The 19,406-nt window shown below is 38.5% G+C and overlaps 1 protein-coding gene and 1 pseudogene across 4 annotated transcripts in view; one reads left to right on the top strand and one right to left on the bottom strand.

The window, feature by feature from the left end:
- TBC1D19 (TBC1 domain family member 19) overlaps positions 1–2,219 on the bottom strand; it is a 159,694-nt gene extending 157,475 nt beyond the window's left edge. For 2 of the 4 annotated variants that reach the window (XM_078068474.1, XM_036099859.2), the window contains exon 1: positions 1,968–2,219. In XM_078068474.1, coding sequence (XP_077924600.1) covers positions 1,968–2,066 — 99 coding nt within the window. In that variant the 5' untranslated portion in view covers positions 2,067–2,219. The remainder of the gene's footprint in view (positions 1–1,967) is intronic. The other 2 variants (XM_036099857.2, XM_036099860.2) reach the window with 2 other exon arrangements.
- A 5,786-nt stretch (positions 2,220–8,005) lies between these two features.
- On the top strand, positions 8,006–8,185 carry LOC118540604 (cytochrome c oxidase subunit 7C, mitochondrial pseudogene; annotated as a pseudogene).
- The last annotated feature ends 11,221 nt before the right edge of the window (positions 8,186–19,406 follow it).

Raw genomic sequence — 19,406 nt, 5'->3', positions numbered from 1 at the left:
TCTAAACAAACTATGTGCAAGATTTGTATACTGAACTATAAAACACTGACAAGAAAAAATAAAGAAAATAGAAATAAAGAGATAAAATATGTTCATAGGCAGAAAATTCAATATTGTTTACATGTCAATTCTCCCAAAATTGATCTACATATTCAACATAATCCCAATCTAAATCCCAGCAAACTTTTTGTAGTAATTTACAAAATGAACTCTAAACTTTATATGGAAAAGCAAAGGGTCTAGAATACTCAAAACAATCTTGAAAAAGAGGAACAAAGTTGGAACACTAATTACCTGATTTCAAGACTTACTATAAAGTTACAAAAATCAAAACAAATAGATCAGTCAAACAGACCAAAGAGCCAGAAATAGTTGTGTGTGTGTGTGTGTGTCCTAAATCAATTTCCAACAAAGGTGCCAACGAAATTAGTGGAGAAAGGATAGGTGTGTCAACAAATCGGTACTGGAAATAGGTGTGGTATTGGACACCAATCTATCTATACCAAAAAATTAACTTAAAATGGATCACAGACCTAAATGTAAAAGCTAAAACTATAAAACTTCTAGAACCAAACATAGGAAAAACTTTTTGAGACTTTGGGTTAGGCAAAGATTCGTAGGTAGGGCACAAAAAACACAAATCATAAAAGAAGAAACTGATTAAAAAATTGTCATCAAAATAAAAAATTTTGCTCTTTGAAAGATCTAGTTAAGGAAATGGAAAGATAGGCCACAGATTGGCAGAAAATATCTGCAAGATGCCTATCTGATAAAAGACTTGTGTCATATATAAAGTATCCTTACAATCCAACAATAAGAGAACACACACAATTTTTTTAATGGGCAAAAGATTTGCACAAACTACTTGACCAAAGAAGGTATTAACCTATGGTAAGGTGTTCAGTATCATTAGTCATACAGGAGATGTAATCAAAGCCATGATGGGATATCATGCTTCTACCAGAGGAATGTAATTAATAAATAAAAATTAATCAATAAAAACTGATATCAAGTACTAACAAGGATGCAGAGCAACTGAAATTCTCGTAATTGCTGGCAGAAATGCAAAATAATACAGCCACTTTGGAAAAGTTTGGCAGATTCTCATAGAATTAAACATACACTTACCATACAACTCAGCAATTCCACTCCTAAATATTTATCCAAGAGAAAAAAAACCAAATATTCAAGCAAAAACCTTTACCAAAATGTATATATCAGCTTTATTCATAATCTCTATAATTGGAAACAACCCATAACTATAACGGAAAATGCCCAGCAACCAATGAGTGGATAAACAAATCACAATACAGCCAAACATGAAATACTACTGAGCAGTAAAAAGGAACAGAAGTAGTGAAATACCAACAATATGAATAAATGTCAAAAGCATTATGCTAAGTGACAGAAACCAGCACGAAAATTTACATACTGTATGATCCCATTTATACGACATTCACACAAAAAGGCAAAGATCTCCTGATCAATCTCTGCATCCAAAGAATTTAGCACATTAGAAAATACTCAGTAAATGCTGGATGGAGAGAAAGAGGAAAAAATCACTGCAGGGAGGATAGAGAGCAAGAAGGTGATAGACTAATGGAAAGCAAAAAGGCATCTGGGGGTCCAAACCCACCCACAGGCCGAAAAATTGAGGGAAGGCGTGGCCCAACCCATCTCTACTGATTCCAGCAGCTTAAAAAAGGACTATGGTATGAATGAATAGCTTCAGCATTCTCCGGCCTAAAGAAAGGCGGGGTGCGCCCCAGCCTGCTTTAAAAATCTACTACCCCACGCGCGAGGCTGAGCAAGTGGAGCTTCCACCTGCAAGGGAAGCTTTTCCGTGCCCAGGAGCGGAGCCGAGGAGACCCGGGCGGGCTCCCGCTTAGGTCAGCGGGTTGCAGACGGAGAGCAGGCATCACCGCGGCCCCGCCCGTCTCCATCCCTTCCCGCTCGGCCTCACTCACCCAGGCCTGCCGTTCCAACTGAGCGTACAAATTGGAGCCCTTGAGCTTTTGGACTATCTGGGCAATAATGAGAGACAGATCCGACTCCTCCTGCAACATTTCCCCTGCCCTAGCCCGCCAAGCCGCGGAGACAGGCTGGCGCAGAGAGAACGGGCTACGAGGTCCCACTCGGGGCCAGTGACACTTCTCCGGGACCTTCTCACGCTGGGACTCCCCTAGCGGGCGTTACCAGGCAACTGCCGGGCCGTGAGTCCGTTCCTCTCTGGTCCCCCCGGCCGCTGAAGGTCCCAGCGCCTGCGTTCCGCTGGCAAAAAAAGGATCTGGTTGCGGGAAGCTTTTTCGTTCCATTGCTCCTGCTTGGTGTACGCCTAAGAGGAAACGAGAGGAGCGCTTTCCTCCGGAGATACGGTACCTCTGATGCACCAGGGGAGTTCAGAGTCGTGTATTTTTGTGTTTTATTATAATGCATCATTCCTTTTCCACCTTTCAATCTCTGCAGAAACTGTGTGTACAACAGGGCTGTACACACAGTTACATGGAAAATTACGGCCAAGAATTACCAGGCTCTGACACTAGCTGTGTAAACTTGGGTGAGGTGCTTACATTTCAGAACTCAGTTTCTATCTCTGTAAAATAACACCAGTTCAGATGTTGTGATGATTAGCTGAGGTAACAATTGTGAAGGTGGCTAGCGCTGTATTTAACAATTGGTTTTATTTGCACTTCTCCTGTTTCTATTCTGTGGGGTCTTATGCCAGGAATAAATAGACAACATCTTCTCATCAAACAGCTACAACTTAACCAAGAAGGATTTATTTATTTATAGGCTTTCTGTGAAGCATTGGCAATTCAAGGATGACGAAGACATTGTCCCAGTCCAAGGGATGTACCATCTAGATGCCTCTGCTTCTATGTATTCATCCATTCAATCATTTATTCAAAATTCATTCAGCTTTCAAAAAGAAAAGTCATTCAGCTTTCAACTTATTGCGCATTTACATGCAAGAAACGGTGTGGGCACAAAGGTAAATAAGGCATGGTTCTTGCCTTCAAAGAAACATATCAAAGGTTTTTAGTAGAACTAGAAGAAACAGATTTAGCTAATTGAATGGCATTCCCAAAGGCAGCTAGAAAAATACCTGTGGAATAATATAAACGTTAGAATAACCTCACCAAAATAATCAAGAATTAATTTCAAGTGTGTGTGTGCGTATTTTTAAGCGAAGCAAAGGTAAGATTCCAAGAAAACAGATCAAGATGACTGCAAAAACTACTCTAGCCTAACTACATTAAACTTTAATCAGAGGATCTGATTCAATAGGACTCTTGTAGGATCTGCTAATCTGATTTCTGGCAAGTTCCAAGGAGATTGTATTGCTGGTGGTTCAGGAACTACACTCTGAACACCAAAGGACTAAAGCAGGTACATGATAGAAATTCTGAAGGACGGGGCCTTTGGCACCCATGCACAACACCTTGGCATTCATAACACCACTGCTCAGAATATTGTGATGGCAAATACAGATTCCAAATAACCCACTTGGTCATGTTTGTTTATTAAAAACAACTTTGGAAAGAGGCAGGCAGGGAGGAAAAAGTACTTAAAGGCAATTAATGACAGACTCCACAAAACATGTAGTTTCTCTACAAAACATTCCCCCTACAATTCAGAATTTCTCCAGCTTGTAGAGGAATAAATCTCAACTCTTTACAGCCTCTCCATCCCAACACCCCACCCATCCATGAATCTCCAGCACAAACGTCACTTCGAACAAAAATAAAGGAAAACTATGGAGAGAGTTCTTTTGAGATTAGAAGGGGAAAGGTGGTTAATAACTAAAAAGATAAGAACACTTAGGTTGAGAACGGTCATAAAGCATAGGGAGGAAAGAAGGTGCAACTGTGGAGTGGCAGAAAGTCATGGTACCTGGAATCAGAAAACAACCTAACTCCTTTTCTGCTGTGTATCCTTTGGTCCCTTCCCCTGTCAGAGTTTCAGCTTTCTCATCTGTAACAAGAGGATAAAATACTGACCTGAGGGGACACTCTGGGGAAAGATGTACCTTGTGTTAAAATATTTTTTTAAAAATATGAATAAATGAAATATTAAAATTGAGATAAGTAAATAAAAATAATGTCCAAGCTATTGACAAGGGAATGGAAAGTAAATAAATGTAGCAACATGTGTGAAAGTGCCCAGCACAATTTTTTGCACAGAGGTTTTAAAAAGTTTTTTCTAAGGAGAAAATAATTTGCAGGCTTACAGCAACAATTAAGAAGTTTGGATTTGATTCTGAAGACATGCCCAAGCAAAAAAAAAAAAAAAAAAAAAAACTTAATCCTAGTGTTAAAGATTTGTTTCTTACACACATAGAAGCAGGTGTGTTAGGTTATAATTCAATTCTAGAATGCCCTCTGTTCTCTTTCTAATTCAATTTAGCAAAACTCCTCAGAACACTTGCTCTGTGCTAAGACAGGCAAGGAATACAAAGATGAGTTAAGAAATGTCCTTTCTTCTAAGAAATTCTCAGTCACAAAGGGATGGTGAGGTCAGTACACAAAGAGCTATAATGGTAGATGGGCCTCTTTAGACTCCCACCTGTGTATCTGGAAATTTTATTACTCTAAAGTCATTGTCTAATAAAAAGCAAAAGATGCAGATTTCCATCTCCATTTCACAAGTAGAATTTTGCCTTGGAAATCCTTATTCTACTCAGAGTGGGAGGGAATTGGGAAAACACTCTAAGAGATGAATAGCAAAAGGAATCCAATCTCATCTGAGTAGCTAAAACTATATAAACAGAAACAAAAGTAAAATGAATGCAGAGAGAATTCTCCTCAAAATCCCCTCAAATTCGAAGCAAAGGCACTTCTGGGCCAACATGTGTAAGGTTCTGGGCTCAATCCTGCCTTTCTCGGATCTGCTCTGCTTTGATTTATTGTATATATAATATTGTGTCAGATTTCACTGTGGGTGAGTGGGTGGGGGAAGCCACTGACCAGTGGCCTCACATGAGCAAAGATGAGAACCACATCCAAAACACCCTGTGAGCTCCACACAAAACTGAGGCTTACATAAACTCCAGGATCTGCAATGCAAGTATGTTCAGCTATTGTTTTAGGAGACACTGCTATTAGCATGCTGTATCTGCAGAATAGATTGAATATTATGGTGTCAGGAATTTACTTAAATAAAAAGTATTTTGTGTGTGTTGTGTGTACCATGAACGTCACAGGCCTCCTTCTCTTTGGGAACAAATGAGCTCATTGTGATACCAGTTATCTGTCACTGGATCGTTAGCCCCATATGCTTAGCACAGGACCTCGGGCTCCTCTTCAAAGTCTCTTCCTGTTACTTCTGGGAGTCCTCAGGAAGTGGCACATGTGTGCTTAGGAGCAAATCTGGTTGTGATCTGCTCTACCTGCTTTGATGGTATCTGATGCCCCAAAGCTACTGTCCAGGGTGCTGCTGCTTTTTGGTGCTCCCAAAGCTGCAAAAACCCAGAGATACTTAAATCCCAAGGCTCACAAAACCCCTCAAGAACAAAGCCCCTTAGGGTTCTGCTTGCCACCTCCCTTTATAAGGTGGTCAGATCTCCTTTCTGAACCCAAGCTGAATAGAAGACCATGCTATTGGAGGGGAGCAGATTTTGCTACCCCAAAATATGTCTCTTTGGCATAAAGATTACTTTGAGCTAAAGGCATTTAAAACCCAGTAGATTCAGGAAAACCGCTTAATTTTATATTGGAAGGGGGACCTGTACCTGGAAGAGAGCTATTACCAGAAATATCGTTTCCCCTAAGAAATTTATCTGCATAAGAAGGCAACCTTTGTTTCGTAAACATCTTCTTTGCCTTCCTGTGAATGGTATTTTCCCCTTTGTATCCCCAAACCCCTACATCTTTCCTTAGCTCAGGATGTTATATAAGCCTCAATTGACTAGCTGCCCTTTGAGTCTTCATTCTCTCTCCCCTATCCATGAAATTTTGTTTGTTTTTCTCCTGTTAATCTGTCTTAAACCAATTTAATCATTAGACCAGCCAAAGAACCTAGAATGGAAGAGGAAAAATTTTTCTGCCCTTCACTATACTCCATTTCTCCATCTTTCCTGCCTCTGGACCCAGGCAATTATGTGTAAATGGGGAGGATTGGGCTATTGGTTCCATGAACACTCTCAGGGACTATGTTGGCTTCATGTTAAATATAAAACTCATGGGAAAAATCCAAGTAACTGGTTTAAATCATAGGATATTTATTTTTACCAACAAGTCTAAAGGAATGTACAAAGGCTGGTTTAATGCCTCCACAACATCATCAAAAATCTAAGCTCTTTCCTTCTTTACCATTCTGCCCTCCTTAGCATGTTGGCCTTTACCATTCAGCTTACTGTCTTAAGGTGGCTGCTGCAGTTCCAAATTGACATTCTTCTACCACTGCCTACAAAGGGAGGCAGGAAGAAGACAAAATAAAGGAGTTCTCAATGACTTTGTATGTCTCTTCTTTTTTTGAGGAAAGATTATTTTTCTAAGAAGCCCCCAAGAAGACTTTCCCATGAATCTTATTGCCCAAAGCTGTGTCACTGACCACCTCTAGCCACAAGAGAGTGGCAAGAAATGATCTGGTATTTTATCTTCAATCCTGGGAGAAAGATGAAGGAGAAGAATGGTTTGTTGATTCTACCAAATTGTCCAAAATAACTTCAGTCTCAGATCGGCATTGTGATATGAACACTTGTAGGTGAGAATTCCTGACTGACATTCAGGCTAATTGGACCACAAATGAAGTAGAGTTGGGCAATATCCAGATCATTTATTATCCACAGAGTTGGTTGTGTGAAGTTCAGAATCCAGAATCTAAATTATAGTACTTATTGATGTGGCGTTTTCTCAGTATTATGGTGACATAAAAGTTAAAAATAAATAAGGTTGACCCATTTGCAAAATAAGATCTATAAGTAAAAGATTATTTGACAAGAACAGAAAATTTACAAGTGTTATTATTTTTAAAAAGACAAAAATTGATGACTTGTGAAGAAAACAGCTTGTTCATAAATAACTTTCCGTGAAGGCCTCCCTGTATATGGAAGTCAGTCTACTGGAATTCTAGGTTATTCTCTCTGGTTGTACAAGCAGAAGTGAGCACTGGAAATAACCTCTTCTCTAACACAATCTGTACAGCTTGGAGCAAAAGAAGCTTACTGCTGCCAAGTGATGGATGGCCTAGTTTCTCCACACACTTCCTCTAGGTTTCAGGTGACACAGTAGAGCAGGATCTACTTGACTCATTTTCTCCTCAGCTCTCTGATCATAGCTTTGCTTTCCTACCTCCCCCAGCCAAGCTACACCACACACACACACACACACACACACACACACACACACACACATCCATTCCACGATGTTTCTTTCTAAATTATTCTTTCTTGTTTTGTACCACATTTCCTCCATTGCCTCTTAGGAAACTTACATACTGTCTGCCATCTTTTCTTCTTTCCAGTTTTTTTGAAGGCATAGCAACATATACAAGGTAAATATATATATATATATATATATATATATATGAATAGAACAGCTACAATATTAAGTACTTGAGATCAAATTGAAGGCCACAGTGGGGCCTGTCCCTGTCCATTAGGGAAGGGAAAATTGTCCATAAGAATGCATATGGGGAATCAGGGTTAAGTTATAGACCTGGAAGAAGATCAAAAACTATCTGTCGCAAGCTTAGTCATCTAGGAGCAGAGCCAGTGAGGAGCAGAGCATGCACCTCTAGCGCAGAACCAGCAGTGCCCCCCGCAGATGCCTGTTAATGGGAGGGGTCCTAGGGAAGGGGCCATCAGGTTGTTACCAGGACTTAAGTTGAGACAAGCTCTGTGCATTGCAAAGAGCAAAGCCATTGACCCTGGAACAAAGTGGGTGTCTTGGCAAGGAAAAGCCTTTCAAGTGAGAAACTGAGGGAAAAAAAGGGGGACTTGGCATGGTGCCACCATTTCCTCCTCTTGGGTCTCAGTGCCTTTCACAGACCTTCCACCAGCACCATGTTGGGACAGAGCATCCAGAGGTTCACGCACAGGAGACACTATGAGGAGGGCCTAGGGAAGAATTTGCCATTTTCAGTGAAAAACAAGTGGCAGCTACTAATTATGATGACTGTGTACTTTGGATCTGGATTTGCTGCATCCTTTTTTATAGTAAAACACCAACTACTTAAGAAATAAGGATATGTTAGTTAATCCATGAGATAGATAAGAAGAAAAGCACTTTAAGACACGCAATTTCTTTGAAAAATGAATCAAACTCTTGAATTTAATGTACTTGTTATGTTTGTAAATAAACTTATGGCATGACTGAAAAAAAATGGGAAGTTGAATTAAATGTTTGATACAGAGAAGAAAGAGAACGAAAGACAAAGACTACAATAAAACAATGTTTCTCAGCTCAAATATCCTTGAGTTCTTATGCTTTATCTCAAAAATTCATGACACGATAAGTGTATTCCAAAATATACCTTTGTGTATTTCAATATAAAAATGTTTTAAATACTGCAACATCTAGAAAACTAACGTATCATGTGTAACCTTGGTTGTCAGCATACTCTGTGGGACACAGCTGAGTGCCCTACACCATATGCTGTCCCAGAAGTCTCAGCAGTGCTGAACCTAATAGCCCGCATCTGTACCCTATGCACTAACATACCCCATTTTATCTCCCCTTCCCTATCTCACTTCCCCACTCCACTGCAAGTATTTGCTGAGATCACCCCCAATACACCGTGAACCCTCACATTTTTATTTCATAGTCTGCTTCTGGGGGGAACCTAATCTACATCTAGTACCTAATGTGGTGCCTGGAAGGTAGCAGGTACTTCTTAAGCAGTCAAAAGAGGAATGATGATTTCCAAATTTCTCCAGGTGAAACTGCTTGACTGGAGTCTTGCAGCTGTAACCCCAAACTTCCAGCCCAGCAGAGTCTTCTGAACTTTACATTTTTGTATTAGAGAAGAATGACAACAGAGGTATTATCAGTAGGATTCTCCAGAGGAACAGAACCAATAGGAGATAGAGAGAGATTTATTTTAAGAAATTGACTCACGTGGTTGTGGGAACTAGAAAATGTGAAATCTATAGGGCAGGTCGTCAAGCTGGAAATTTAGCTAAGAGTTGATGTCTTGAGTCCAAAATCCACAGGGCAGCACACTAGAGACTCAGGCTTTCTAAGTGACAGTCTTGAAGCAGAATTCCTTCTTTTCCAGGAAATCTCAATTTTTGCTCTTAAGGTCTTCAACTGCTTGAATGAGGCCCACGTTATGGAGGGCAATCTGCTTTACTTAAAGTCAACTGATTGTAGATGCTAACCATATCTATCCACCAAAAACATTCACAGCAATATCTAGATTAGTGTTTGACCAAACAACTGGGCACTGTAGTCCAGTCAGGTTAACATTACCTGGTTAAATTTTTTTTTAAGATTTTTTTTTTTATTTATTCATTCGAGACACAGAGATACAGAGAGAGAGAGAGAGAGAGAGCATGAGCAGGGGGAGAGGCAGAGGGAGGGGAGAAGCAGGCTCCCCACGGAGCAGGGAGCCTGATGCAGGGCTCGATCCCAGGACCCTGGGATCATGACCTGAGCCAAAGGCAAACGCTTAACCATCTGAGCCACCCAGGCGCCCCTTACCTGGTTAAATTTAACCAACACAAGAGGTACCTATCTTCTCGATATAGTCCTTTAAAAGCCTTTGTCCTGGGTGCCTGGGTGGCTCAGTCGGTTAAGTGGCATTGCACACCAACTAAACTATGTTCTTTCATTAAGCCAGTAATCATCCAAATCTGTGCCTTAAATTTCCAACTATATTCCAGGTAGAAATGAATTGTTCCTTGATGCTACTCTAGGTTTGAATTTGACTATGTCCATTACTGCAAATCTGGATGATAAAAAACTCAGGCTAGAGAGTATGATACTAAGCAAAATAGGTCAGTCAGAGAAAGACAAATACCATATGATTTCACTCATATGTGGATTTTAAAAGAAATAAAACAAATGAACATGTTGCAGGGGGTGGGTAGGGGAAGAGAGGAAAACCAAGGAAACAGACTTAACTATATAGAACAAACTGATGGTCACCAGAGGGTAGGTGGGTGGGGAATGGGTGAAATAGGTGATGGAGATTAAGGAGGGCACTTGTGATGAGCACTGGTGTTGTATGGAAGTGTTGAATCACTGTATTGTACACCTGAAACTAGTATTACCCTGTATGTTAATTAACTGGAATTTAAATAAAAAGTTTGGGGAGAAAAAAAAAACAAAGCCTCAGACAGTCATTTAATACTTGTAAACAGCTATATGCTTGTCATTAGGTAGCCAAAATACCCAGACAATTGACTGTTGGGTTTTGTTTTTTGTGTTTTGTTTTTTCCAATATTCCTCCAGATGATTCAGTGTAGATGCAGCCAAGGAAATCTTTGAATCATAAATGCCCAATTTTCATGGCAGATTACAAATTTCTACAACCAGCATGACTCATCAGTTTTTTCTCAGAAAGAACAGTTCCTCCAAGGACCAGGATTTTGGTTTCTCAGTCAATTTTCCCAGAAATTCTTTGATGCTAATCTTGAATGTAACCTTTGCTCTTTAAGATGACCTTCTGAATTTTAAACACAAAATGGAAATACTTAATGAGGAAAACATAAAACAAACAGCCAATTCAGATCTTATTGACTTTATCACTCAGTTATACATTTTCCTTCCTTGTAAGGCCAAGCAAAACAAAAGAGAACTGAATGGAAAAATCAAACTCTTAGAGGTTCACACATCATCTGTGAATATTTCCTGTGATCTCAGGAAGCCTGGGAGAAGAATAACTTTGTCTCTCCTCTCCTCTTCCAGAATTTGATTTACAACAAAGGAATCATACCAGTCAATATTCTCTAGGTTTAAAGTATATGGGATATGTGTCTTTCTGGAGCCACGAGAGACTTCTGGGCTTGTAAAATCATGCCATGTGGTATGGTGGACAGAGACCTGGACACGGATTCAGGGGATTTAGGCTCTCAATCTGGTTCTGCTACAAATTAGGTGTGTGGCTCTTTGGGTCTTAGTGTCTCATCTGAAAACATGATGTGGCTAACCAACAAGATGTTTAAAGATTTTCCATCAAAACCTATGATGATGTAAAGCTAACAAGGAATTCAGTGGCTCAACAATATTGTATTTTAAGGAAGGACATCTTTGGTAATATGATGAAAGACTCCGGTATTAAAAAGAATCTATTGGGGCACTTGGGTGGCTCTGTCGTTAAGTGCCTGCCTTTGGTTCAGGTCATGGTCCTGGGGTCCTGGGATCGAGCCCCGCATAGGGCTCCCTGCTCCATGGGAAGCCTGCTTCTCCCTCTCCCACTCCCCCTGCTTGTGTTCCCTCTCTCGCTGTGTCTATCTCTATCAAATAAATAAATAAAAATATTTAAAAAAAAGAATCTATTGACTTTTCTAGTATTCTATTGTATATTAAATTTCATGAATATACAGACAATTAGAAAAGTTTAATGCAAGTAATAATGATTAATCTAGGGACAAAAGGTAATGATTATAGCAGATCAAAACAACACATCAATAGGCACTGGAATAGTAACATCTCCTACTGCTCAAATATGGTTGAGTTAGATCTATGAACATCAACAAAAACAACAAACCCCAACATCCTGTGCCTGGCCAGTGTCTAAATAACAATAACACACTTCAAGATACTTTCCTGATCAATTCAAAGTTTAGTCCTCGTATTATCAGCTTCCTTGTTTATTAAAGCATTTGGATTTAGACTTCCTTGTCTTCAGTTTTCTTATCTATAAGATAAGAGGTTTGGCCAAAATAACTCAAAGATTCTTTCAATCTCTAAAACATTGAGAGTCTATATTTTTGGGCAGTTTGAAAAGCTGGACTCTAATAAATTAAATTCAACTAATCTAAGAAATGTATGCTATCAGATATATAGACTTGGGGAGAGGCATACCTTGCCGGAGAGCAAAATGATTTCCTAAATAGTTTCATTGCAGAGATATCAAAAAGGACACTGCAAGTCCCATGCCCTCCCTTCCCCCAGAAAACCTCTCTTGCTGCCTGATTTATAAAATTACAGATTCATCTAAGACCTTATCTTCTGGTAAAATACAAATGCCTCTGGAAAGGTCACGCATTAAACACTATCAGTCATTTTTACCTTTGTTTGAATGATTTTTTTTTTCCAATTTGACCCTGCCTTGTTCCATAAACGATTTGAAGCTGCTTACTGGAAATGAGTTGATCAGATTTGATGAAAGTCCATGGGGACCAGGAGAGAATGCAAGAAGGAGGGTGCTACCAACAAGAAAAGCTTTATGTAAATTGTAAATTGCAAAGTGTTGTAAAAATATTAGAGATTGTTATTAATAAAGGGAGGGCTGGATGGCTAAAGATAAACCTGTTCATTTCCCAATGATTCAGTCTACTATTCAACAGGTCAAATTATTCTTCATTCTTCTTATGGGGTTTAATGTTCTTTGTCTAATTCTTTGGACAGTCTGTTAGAAAAAGAAATACATTCATAATTTGCTCTTTACCTTGCTCATGTTGCTTTCCCATTTCCTGAATGGCATAAAATTCTGTTAGCCACTGTGCTGTCTGAGAGCACTATTTGCACAGTCTCATGATCTATTTCCTGGAAATGCAAAGATCCTTTCTCTGTCCTTGCATAAATAGGTGTCTATTAAGCTCAGGAAGGAAAGAATGACTAATTTTAAATGGCTCTCTCAAGGTTGCCAGAGCTGATTATAGCAAAATGAATAGTTCTAGCATAAGACAGCAAAGAAAAGCCATAGCCCATCTTCAGAAGTACAAATTTCAACCAAACACAAAAAAATTCATGTCATTTCCACATTATACTGTACAGATTATATTTTGTTTAGGTCACAAAGATAACAGAGCTTTGAAAAAAAGAAAGCTCTGGGGCGCCTGGGTGGCTCAGTCGTTAAGCGTCTGCCTTCGGCTCAGGTCATGATCTCCAGGCCCTGGGATCGAGCCCCGCATCAGGCTCCCTGCTCAGCGGGGAGTCTGCTTCTCCCTCTCCCTCTGCCTCTCCCCACTGCTCCTACTCTCTCTCTCTCTCTCTCTGTATCTCTCTGTCTCAAATGAATTAAAAAAAAAAATTCTTAAAAAAAAGAAAAAAAGAAAGCTTTAAACCCTGAGAATTAGGCTGAAAATAACTTACCTTCCTAGGAAATACCAGCCCATGAAGGAGACCTACTACAGGGTCAGAGAGCCAAGAAAGAGAAGCAGACCTTTTGAGTTAGCCTTTCTAACCCTGCTGGTAGAATCTAATCTTGAACAAATAATTTAAATATTTTACTAAGAAATTCTTTTACCATTATATAACTATTGGCCTGAATTAGCAGTTTCCAGAATAGGATTAGTGAATCAATATTAGAAGCTCTACTTATATGCATTTGTCTTGTGAAAATAAAGTTACACTTCAGTGTGATTTAGTAAGAAGATTGCCCACCCTATTCCACATCGCCTGTGGCCATGTTGCACACTCAGGGTGGGAGGTGCACAGGGGGAAAGGTTTCAGAGGGACTGACCATAGTGGTCTCAGGCTATTCCACTTTTCAATAGTTTGGAACACATAGATTTGAGCTGTGGGAAGTGGATTTACAGATTGTGTGCTCATGTTTCAATGAAACCAACCCTTAGAAAATGGGCCACCAACAACAAAGCAACAACAAAAGACACCTGCAAATAAACCATAAAGGCAAAACTGTTATTTTGTGACTACTCATACAAGCCCTTTGTCAATCACATGTCATTGTAACCTATTGTAAAAAACAATGATAGGACTAGAAGTTGGCACTATTCCTTGCAAATATTAATAAGTCTATTTGAAATATAGGTTTATATCCATTCTCATAAGCAATGACCCCCCCTTGAATGTATCTCGTGGTTTGGATATTAGTTATTGATAGCCTGGTGGCAGCACAATTTAAAAGGACCCTTAAAAATCAAGCAGGCAAGGAGGATTCTGGGAAGATGGCAGAATAGAAGGCATTAGGAATCTGTCTCCGCACTCAGACAACAATTATACTGGCAGAATCTGTCTGATGTAGCTATTTTGGAATTATGGAGTCAGTTGAAGACTTGCAACTTCCAGGGGAAAGCTTGCGTGGTAAACTTTGGTCAATCTTAGCTTTTAGCTCAGCAACAGCTACTTACCCACTCTGGGGGCACACAGCTGTGCGCTTCTTCCTGGAACTGCTTGCAGGCTGCTTGTGGGAGCCAGGGGGCAATAAAAATCATGTCCTCCACATACTGGGGCTATGTATTTGAATTGCTGATTGCTGCTTCTGATCCCATAAGTGTGGTCACAAAGGTGGGCAGTCCTGTTCTTGCACCTCCTTCTGTTGTTATAAGCCCCTCCTCATCCAGCTGAAGTCACTTCCCCGGGGGTTTAAAGGACCAGAGTCTTTGTTTTCTCCCTTCGTTTTTCTCCTTTTTCCTCCTTTTGGGGTCAGACATTAAAAACTAGGACACTCAGGGGCACCTGGGTGGCTCAGTCGTTAAGTGTCTGCCTTTGGCTCAGGTCATGAGCTCAGGGTCCTGTGATGGAGCCCCACGTCGGGCTCCCTACTCAGTGAGGAGTCTGCTTCTCCCTCTCCCTGGCCCCTCCACCCCAATAGTGTTCTCTCTAGCTATCTCTTTCTCTCTCAAATAAATAAATAAAATCTTAAAAAAAAAAAACCTAGGACATTCAAAAGCAACCACATATATAGGAGAAATTGGAAAGTCACCACACATGCCTAGGAAAAGGCTTAGTCTCAGAAAAGACCTAACGATACCTTAAGTTTACAGCTCAGGCTGATCCTTGGCACAGAAAGAGCCCACAGCAATCAAAACAAAGCCAAACAGAACAAAACCCAGCAAAACCTAACAAAGGGGAACAATCTGATTTCATTTGACTCAAATGTTCAGTTTTCAACAAGAAAATCACAAGGCATATGAAAATATAGGAAAATATGACCCACTCAAAGGGAAAATTAACCAAACACTGTCTCCAAGAAAGACCTGACAGATGCATTAGACAGAGACTTGAAAACAACTATCTTAAAGATGTTCAAAGACAAAAGAAAGATCTGAAGAAAATCAAGAAAACGATGTATGAACAAAATGTAAATATCAATAAAGAGAAAACTAGATAGGTAGATAGATAGATAGATAGATAGGTAGATAGATAGATAGATAGATAGATAGATAGATAGATAGATAGATGATAGATAGATAGATAGATAGATGATAGATAGATAGATAAATTCTGGAGCTGTAAAGTAAAATAACTAAAATAAAGAATTCACTAGAAGAATACAAAGGCAGCTTTGAGGAAGCAGAAGAAAGAAACAGCCAACTTGAAGATAGGAAATTAGAAAGATAGAAAGATTTTAGAGAGACAAAGATAGAAGGAAAGATAGAAAAAAGATTTTAGAAAAGTAAACAGAACCTAAGAGACTTGTGGGACACCATCAAGGAGAAAAGGAAAGGGAAAGAGGAAGAGAGAATATTTTCAGAAACAAAGGGCCAAAACTCCCCAAATTTAATGAAAATCACGATTATAAACAATCAAGATACTCAACAAACTTCAAGGAGGATAAACTCAAAAAGACCCCCACTGAAATGCACAGTAATCAAACAGTTGAAAGACAACAAATCTTTAAAGCAGCAAGAAAGAAGTATCATCACATACAAAGGATCCTCAATAATATTATCAGCAGATTTCTCATCAGAAACTTAGGAAGCCAGAAGACAGTGGGTGGATATATTTAAAGTGCTAAAACAAACAAACAAAAAGCCAAAAAACCTGTCCACCTATATCTGGCAAAATTGTCTTCAAAAGTGAAGGAGAACTCAAGACATTCCCAGATAAACAAGCTGAGGGAGTTCATTACTTCTAGACCTTCCCTGCAAGAAATGCTAAAGAGAGTTTTGCAGGTTGAAAGGAAAGGACACTAGACAGCAACTGGAAGTTGCATAAAGAAATAAAGGTCATAGTAAAAATAAATACATGGGCAATTATAAAAACTAGTATTATTATAACTTTGGTTTGTAACGCCACATTTTGTTCTCTACATAACTTAAGAGTTTAATTCATTTAAAAACAAAACAATTATTACTTTATGTTTTTGGAAACACAATGTATAAAGATGTAGTTTTGTGATATCAACAACCAAAAGCATTAGGAAGGGAACTGTCAGGAGCAGAGTTTTGTATGTTATTGAAGTTTAGCTGGTATAAAGTCAAATTAGAGTGCTATAACTTTAGACTATTAAATGATATCCCCATGGTAATCACAAAGAAAACAGCTATAGAATATACACAATAGGAAATGAGAAGGGAATTAAACATTTCATTACAAAAAATCAACTAAACACAGAAAGTCAATAAACACAATAATGCAGGAAATGAGGAACAAAAAAGAGCTATAAGGCACATAGAAAACAAACAGTAAAATAACAGAATTAAGTAACTCATCAGTAATTAATTTTAATGTAAATGGATTAAATTCTCTAATCAAAAGACAAAGATTGGTAAAGTGGATTAAAAAAAATCATCAAATTATATGCTGTCTACAAAAGACTCACTTTATTTTTTTATAGTTCTTTTTTTCCCCAAGTTTTTATTAAATTCCAGCTAGTTAACATACAGTGCAATGTTAGTTTCAGGTGTAGAATTTAGTGATTCATCACTTATATACAACACTGGTGCTCTTCAAAAGTTCCCTCATCTATTTAACCCATCTCGCCCACCAACCTCCCCTCCAGTAACTATCAGTTTGTTCTGTATAGTTAAGAGTCTGTGTCTTGGTTTGCCTCTCTTTTTCCCCCCTCGTTCATTTGTTTTGTTTCTGAAATTCCACATATGAGTAAAATCATATGGTATTTGTCTTTCTCTGACTGACTTATTTGGCTTAGCATAATACTATCTAGCTCCATCCATGTCATTGTAAATGGCAAGATTTCATTCTTTTTTATGGCTGAGTAACATTCCATTGTATGCATACATACCACATCTTTGTCCATTCATAAGTCAATAGACATTTGGGCTCTTTCCATAATTTGACTATTGTTGGTAATGCTGCTGTGAACATTGAGGTGTATATGTATCCCTTTGAATCAATATTTTTGTATACTTGGATAAATATCTAAGAGTACAATTGCTGGATTGTAGGGTAGTTCTATTTTTAACTTCTTGAGGAACCTCCATACTGTTTTCCAGAGTGGCTACACCAGTTTGCATTCTCACCAACAGTGTAAGAGGGTTCCCCATTTCCCCACATTCTTGCCAACATCTGTTTCTTGTGTTGTTAATTTTAGCCATTCTGACTGGTGTGAGGTGATATCTCATTGTAGTTTCTATTTGTATTTCCCTGATAATGAATGATGTTGAACATCTTTTCATGGATCTGTTAGCCGTCTGTATGTCTTCTTTGGAAAAATGAAGAGATTCACTTTAGATCTAAAGACACAAACAGGTGGAAACTGAAAAGATTGAGGGGTGCCTGTGTGGCTGTCAGTCAAGCATCCGACTCTTGATTTCAGCTTATGTTTGCTGATCTCAGGTTTGTGAGATCAAACCCTGTGGCGGGCTCTGTGCTCAGCAAGGAGTCTGCTTGAGATTCTCTCCCCCTGTCACTCCCCCTGATCATGTTCTCTCTCTCTCTCTGAAACTGAAAAGATTGCAAAAGAAATTCTACGCAAACAAAAATCAAAAGAGAACAGGGGTGCCTATAATAAGGTCAGACAAACTAGACTTCAAGTCAGAAGAGGTTATAAGACAAAGAATGACATTATGTATTAGTAAAAGGTTTAATACAGCAAGAAGGTATAACAACTATAAACATTTACACACTTAATAACAGACCGTCAAAATACATGAAGCAAAAACTAACAGAATTGAAAGAAGAAATAGATAATTCTACAGTGTTAGAGACTTCAATACCTCAATCCCAATAATGGATTGAACAACCAGACAGAAGATAAGTAAGGGTATAGAGGACTTGAACAACACAATAAACCATCTAACTCTAACAGACATATATAGGATATTATACCCATCAACAACAGAATACCCATTCTTTTCAAGTGCACATGGGATGTTTTCCAGGATAGATCATATATTAAGCAACAAATTAAGTCTCAAAAGATTTAAAAAGATAGATATACAAGATATATTCTCTGACCACAACAGGATGAAGTTAGAAATCAATTAACAGAAGAAAAATAGGAATTCAGAAATTTGTCAAAATTAAACAACATACTCTTAAAACAACCAATGGATCCAAGAAGAAATCACAAGGGAAGTTAGAAAATACTTAGAGGTGAATGAAAATGAAAACACAATATACCAAAACTTATGGGACATAAAGAAAACATTGCTGGGGGTGGGGAGAGGTATTTATAGTTCTAGACACTTACATTAAAAAAGGAGAAAGATCTCAAAATCAACAACTGAATGAGAAAAAAAGAACAAACTAAACAAAAGCTAAAATGGAAGGAAATAAAAATTAGGGGAGAAGTAAACAAAATAGCGAACAACAATATAGAAAATCAATTAAGCAAAAAGTTGGTTTTTTGAAAAAACCAACAAAATTGACAAACCTTTAGCTAGATGAACTAAAAAAAATGAAGAGAGAATATTTAATTACTAAAATTGGAAAGAAAGCGAGACACTACTACTGATTCTACAGAAATGAAAAAGGAAACTGGAATCCTTGTGCATTTTTGGGAGAAATGTAAAATGATATAGCTACTATGGAAAACAGTACGGCAGTTCCTCAAAAAGTTAAAAATCGAATTACCATATGATCCAGTAATTTTACTTCTGGGTAATTCTATTTCTGGGTATATACCCTAAAGAATTGAAAGCAGAGTCTTGAAGAGATATTTGCATACCTGTGTTCATTGCAGATTTATTCACAATAGTTAAAACATGGAGGCAACCTAAGTGTCCTTTGATGGATGAACGGGGCATTCTGACATGCTACAACACAGATGAATCTTGAAGACGTTATGCTAAGTGAAATAAGCTAGGTAGAAAAAAGACAAATGTTGTTATGACTCCCCTTTTGTGAGGTCCTTAGGGTAGTCAAAATCATACAGACAGAGAATAGAATGGTGGTTGCTGGAGACGCAAGGAGAGGGCATGGGGACTTCCTATTAGCAGGTATATGTAGTGTTTAGTTTTGCAAGATGAAAAAAGTCCCAGAGATGGATAGAAGTGAATGGTGGTGATAGTTGCACAACAATATGAATGTTTTGAACTGCACATTTAAAAATGACTGAGATGCTAAAGTTTATGTTATGTATATTTACCACCAAAAAGGATTGCTTGGAGGGTGCCTGGGTGGCTCAGTCTGTTAAGCATCTGC

Source organism: Halichoerus grypus, chromosome 3, assembly GCF_964656455.1.
Source record: "Halichoerus grypus chromosome 3, mHalGry1.hap1.1, whole genome shotgun sequence".
NCBI lineage: Eukaryota > Metazoa > Chordata > Mammalia > Carnivora > Phocidae > Halichoerus > Halichoerus grypus.
The sequence above is the reverse complement of the archived record's forward strand: the minus strand, read 5'-3'. Positions and strand labels throughout refer to the sequence as shown.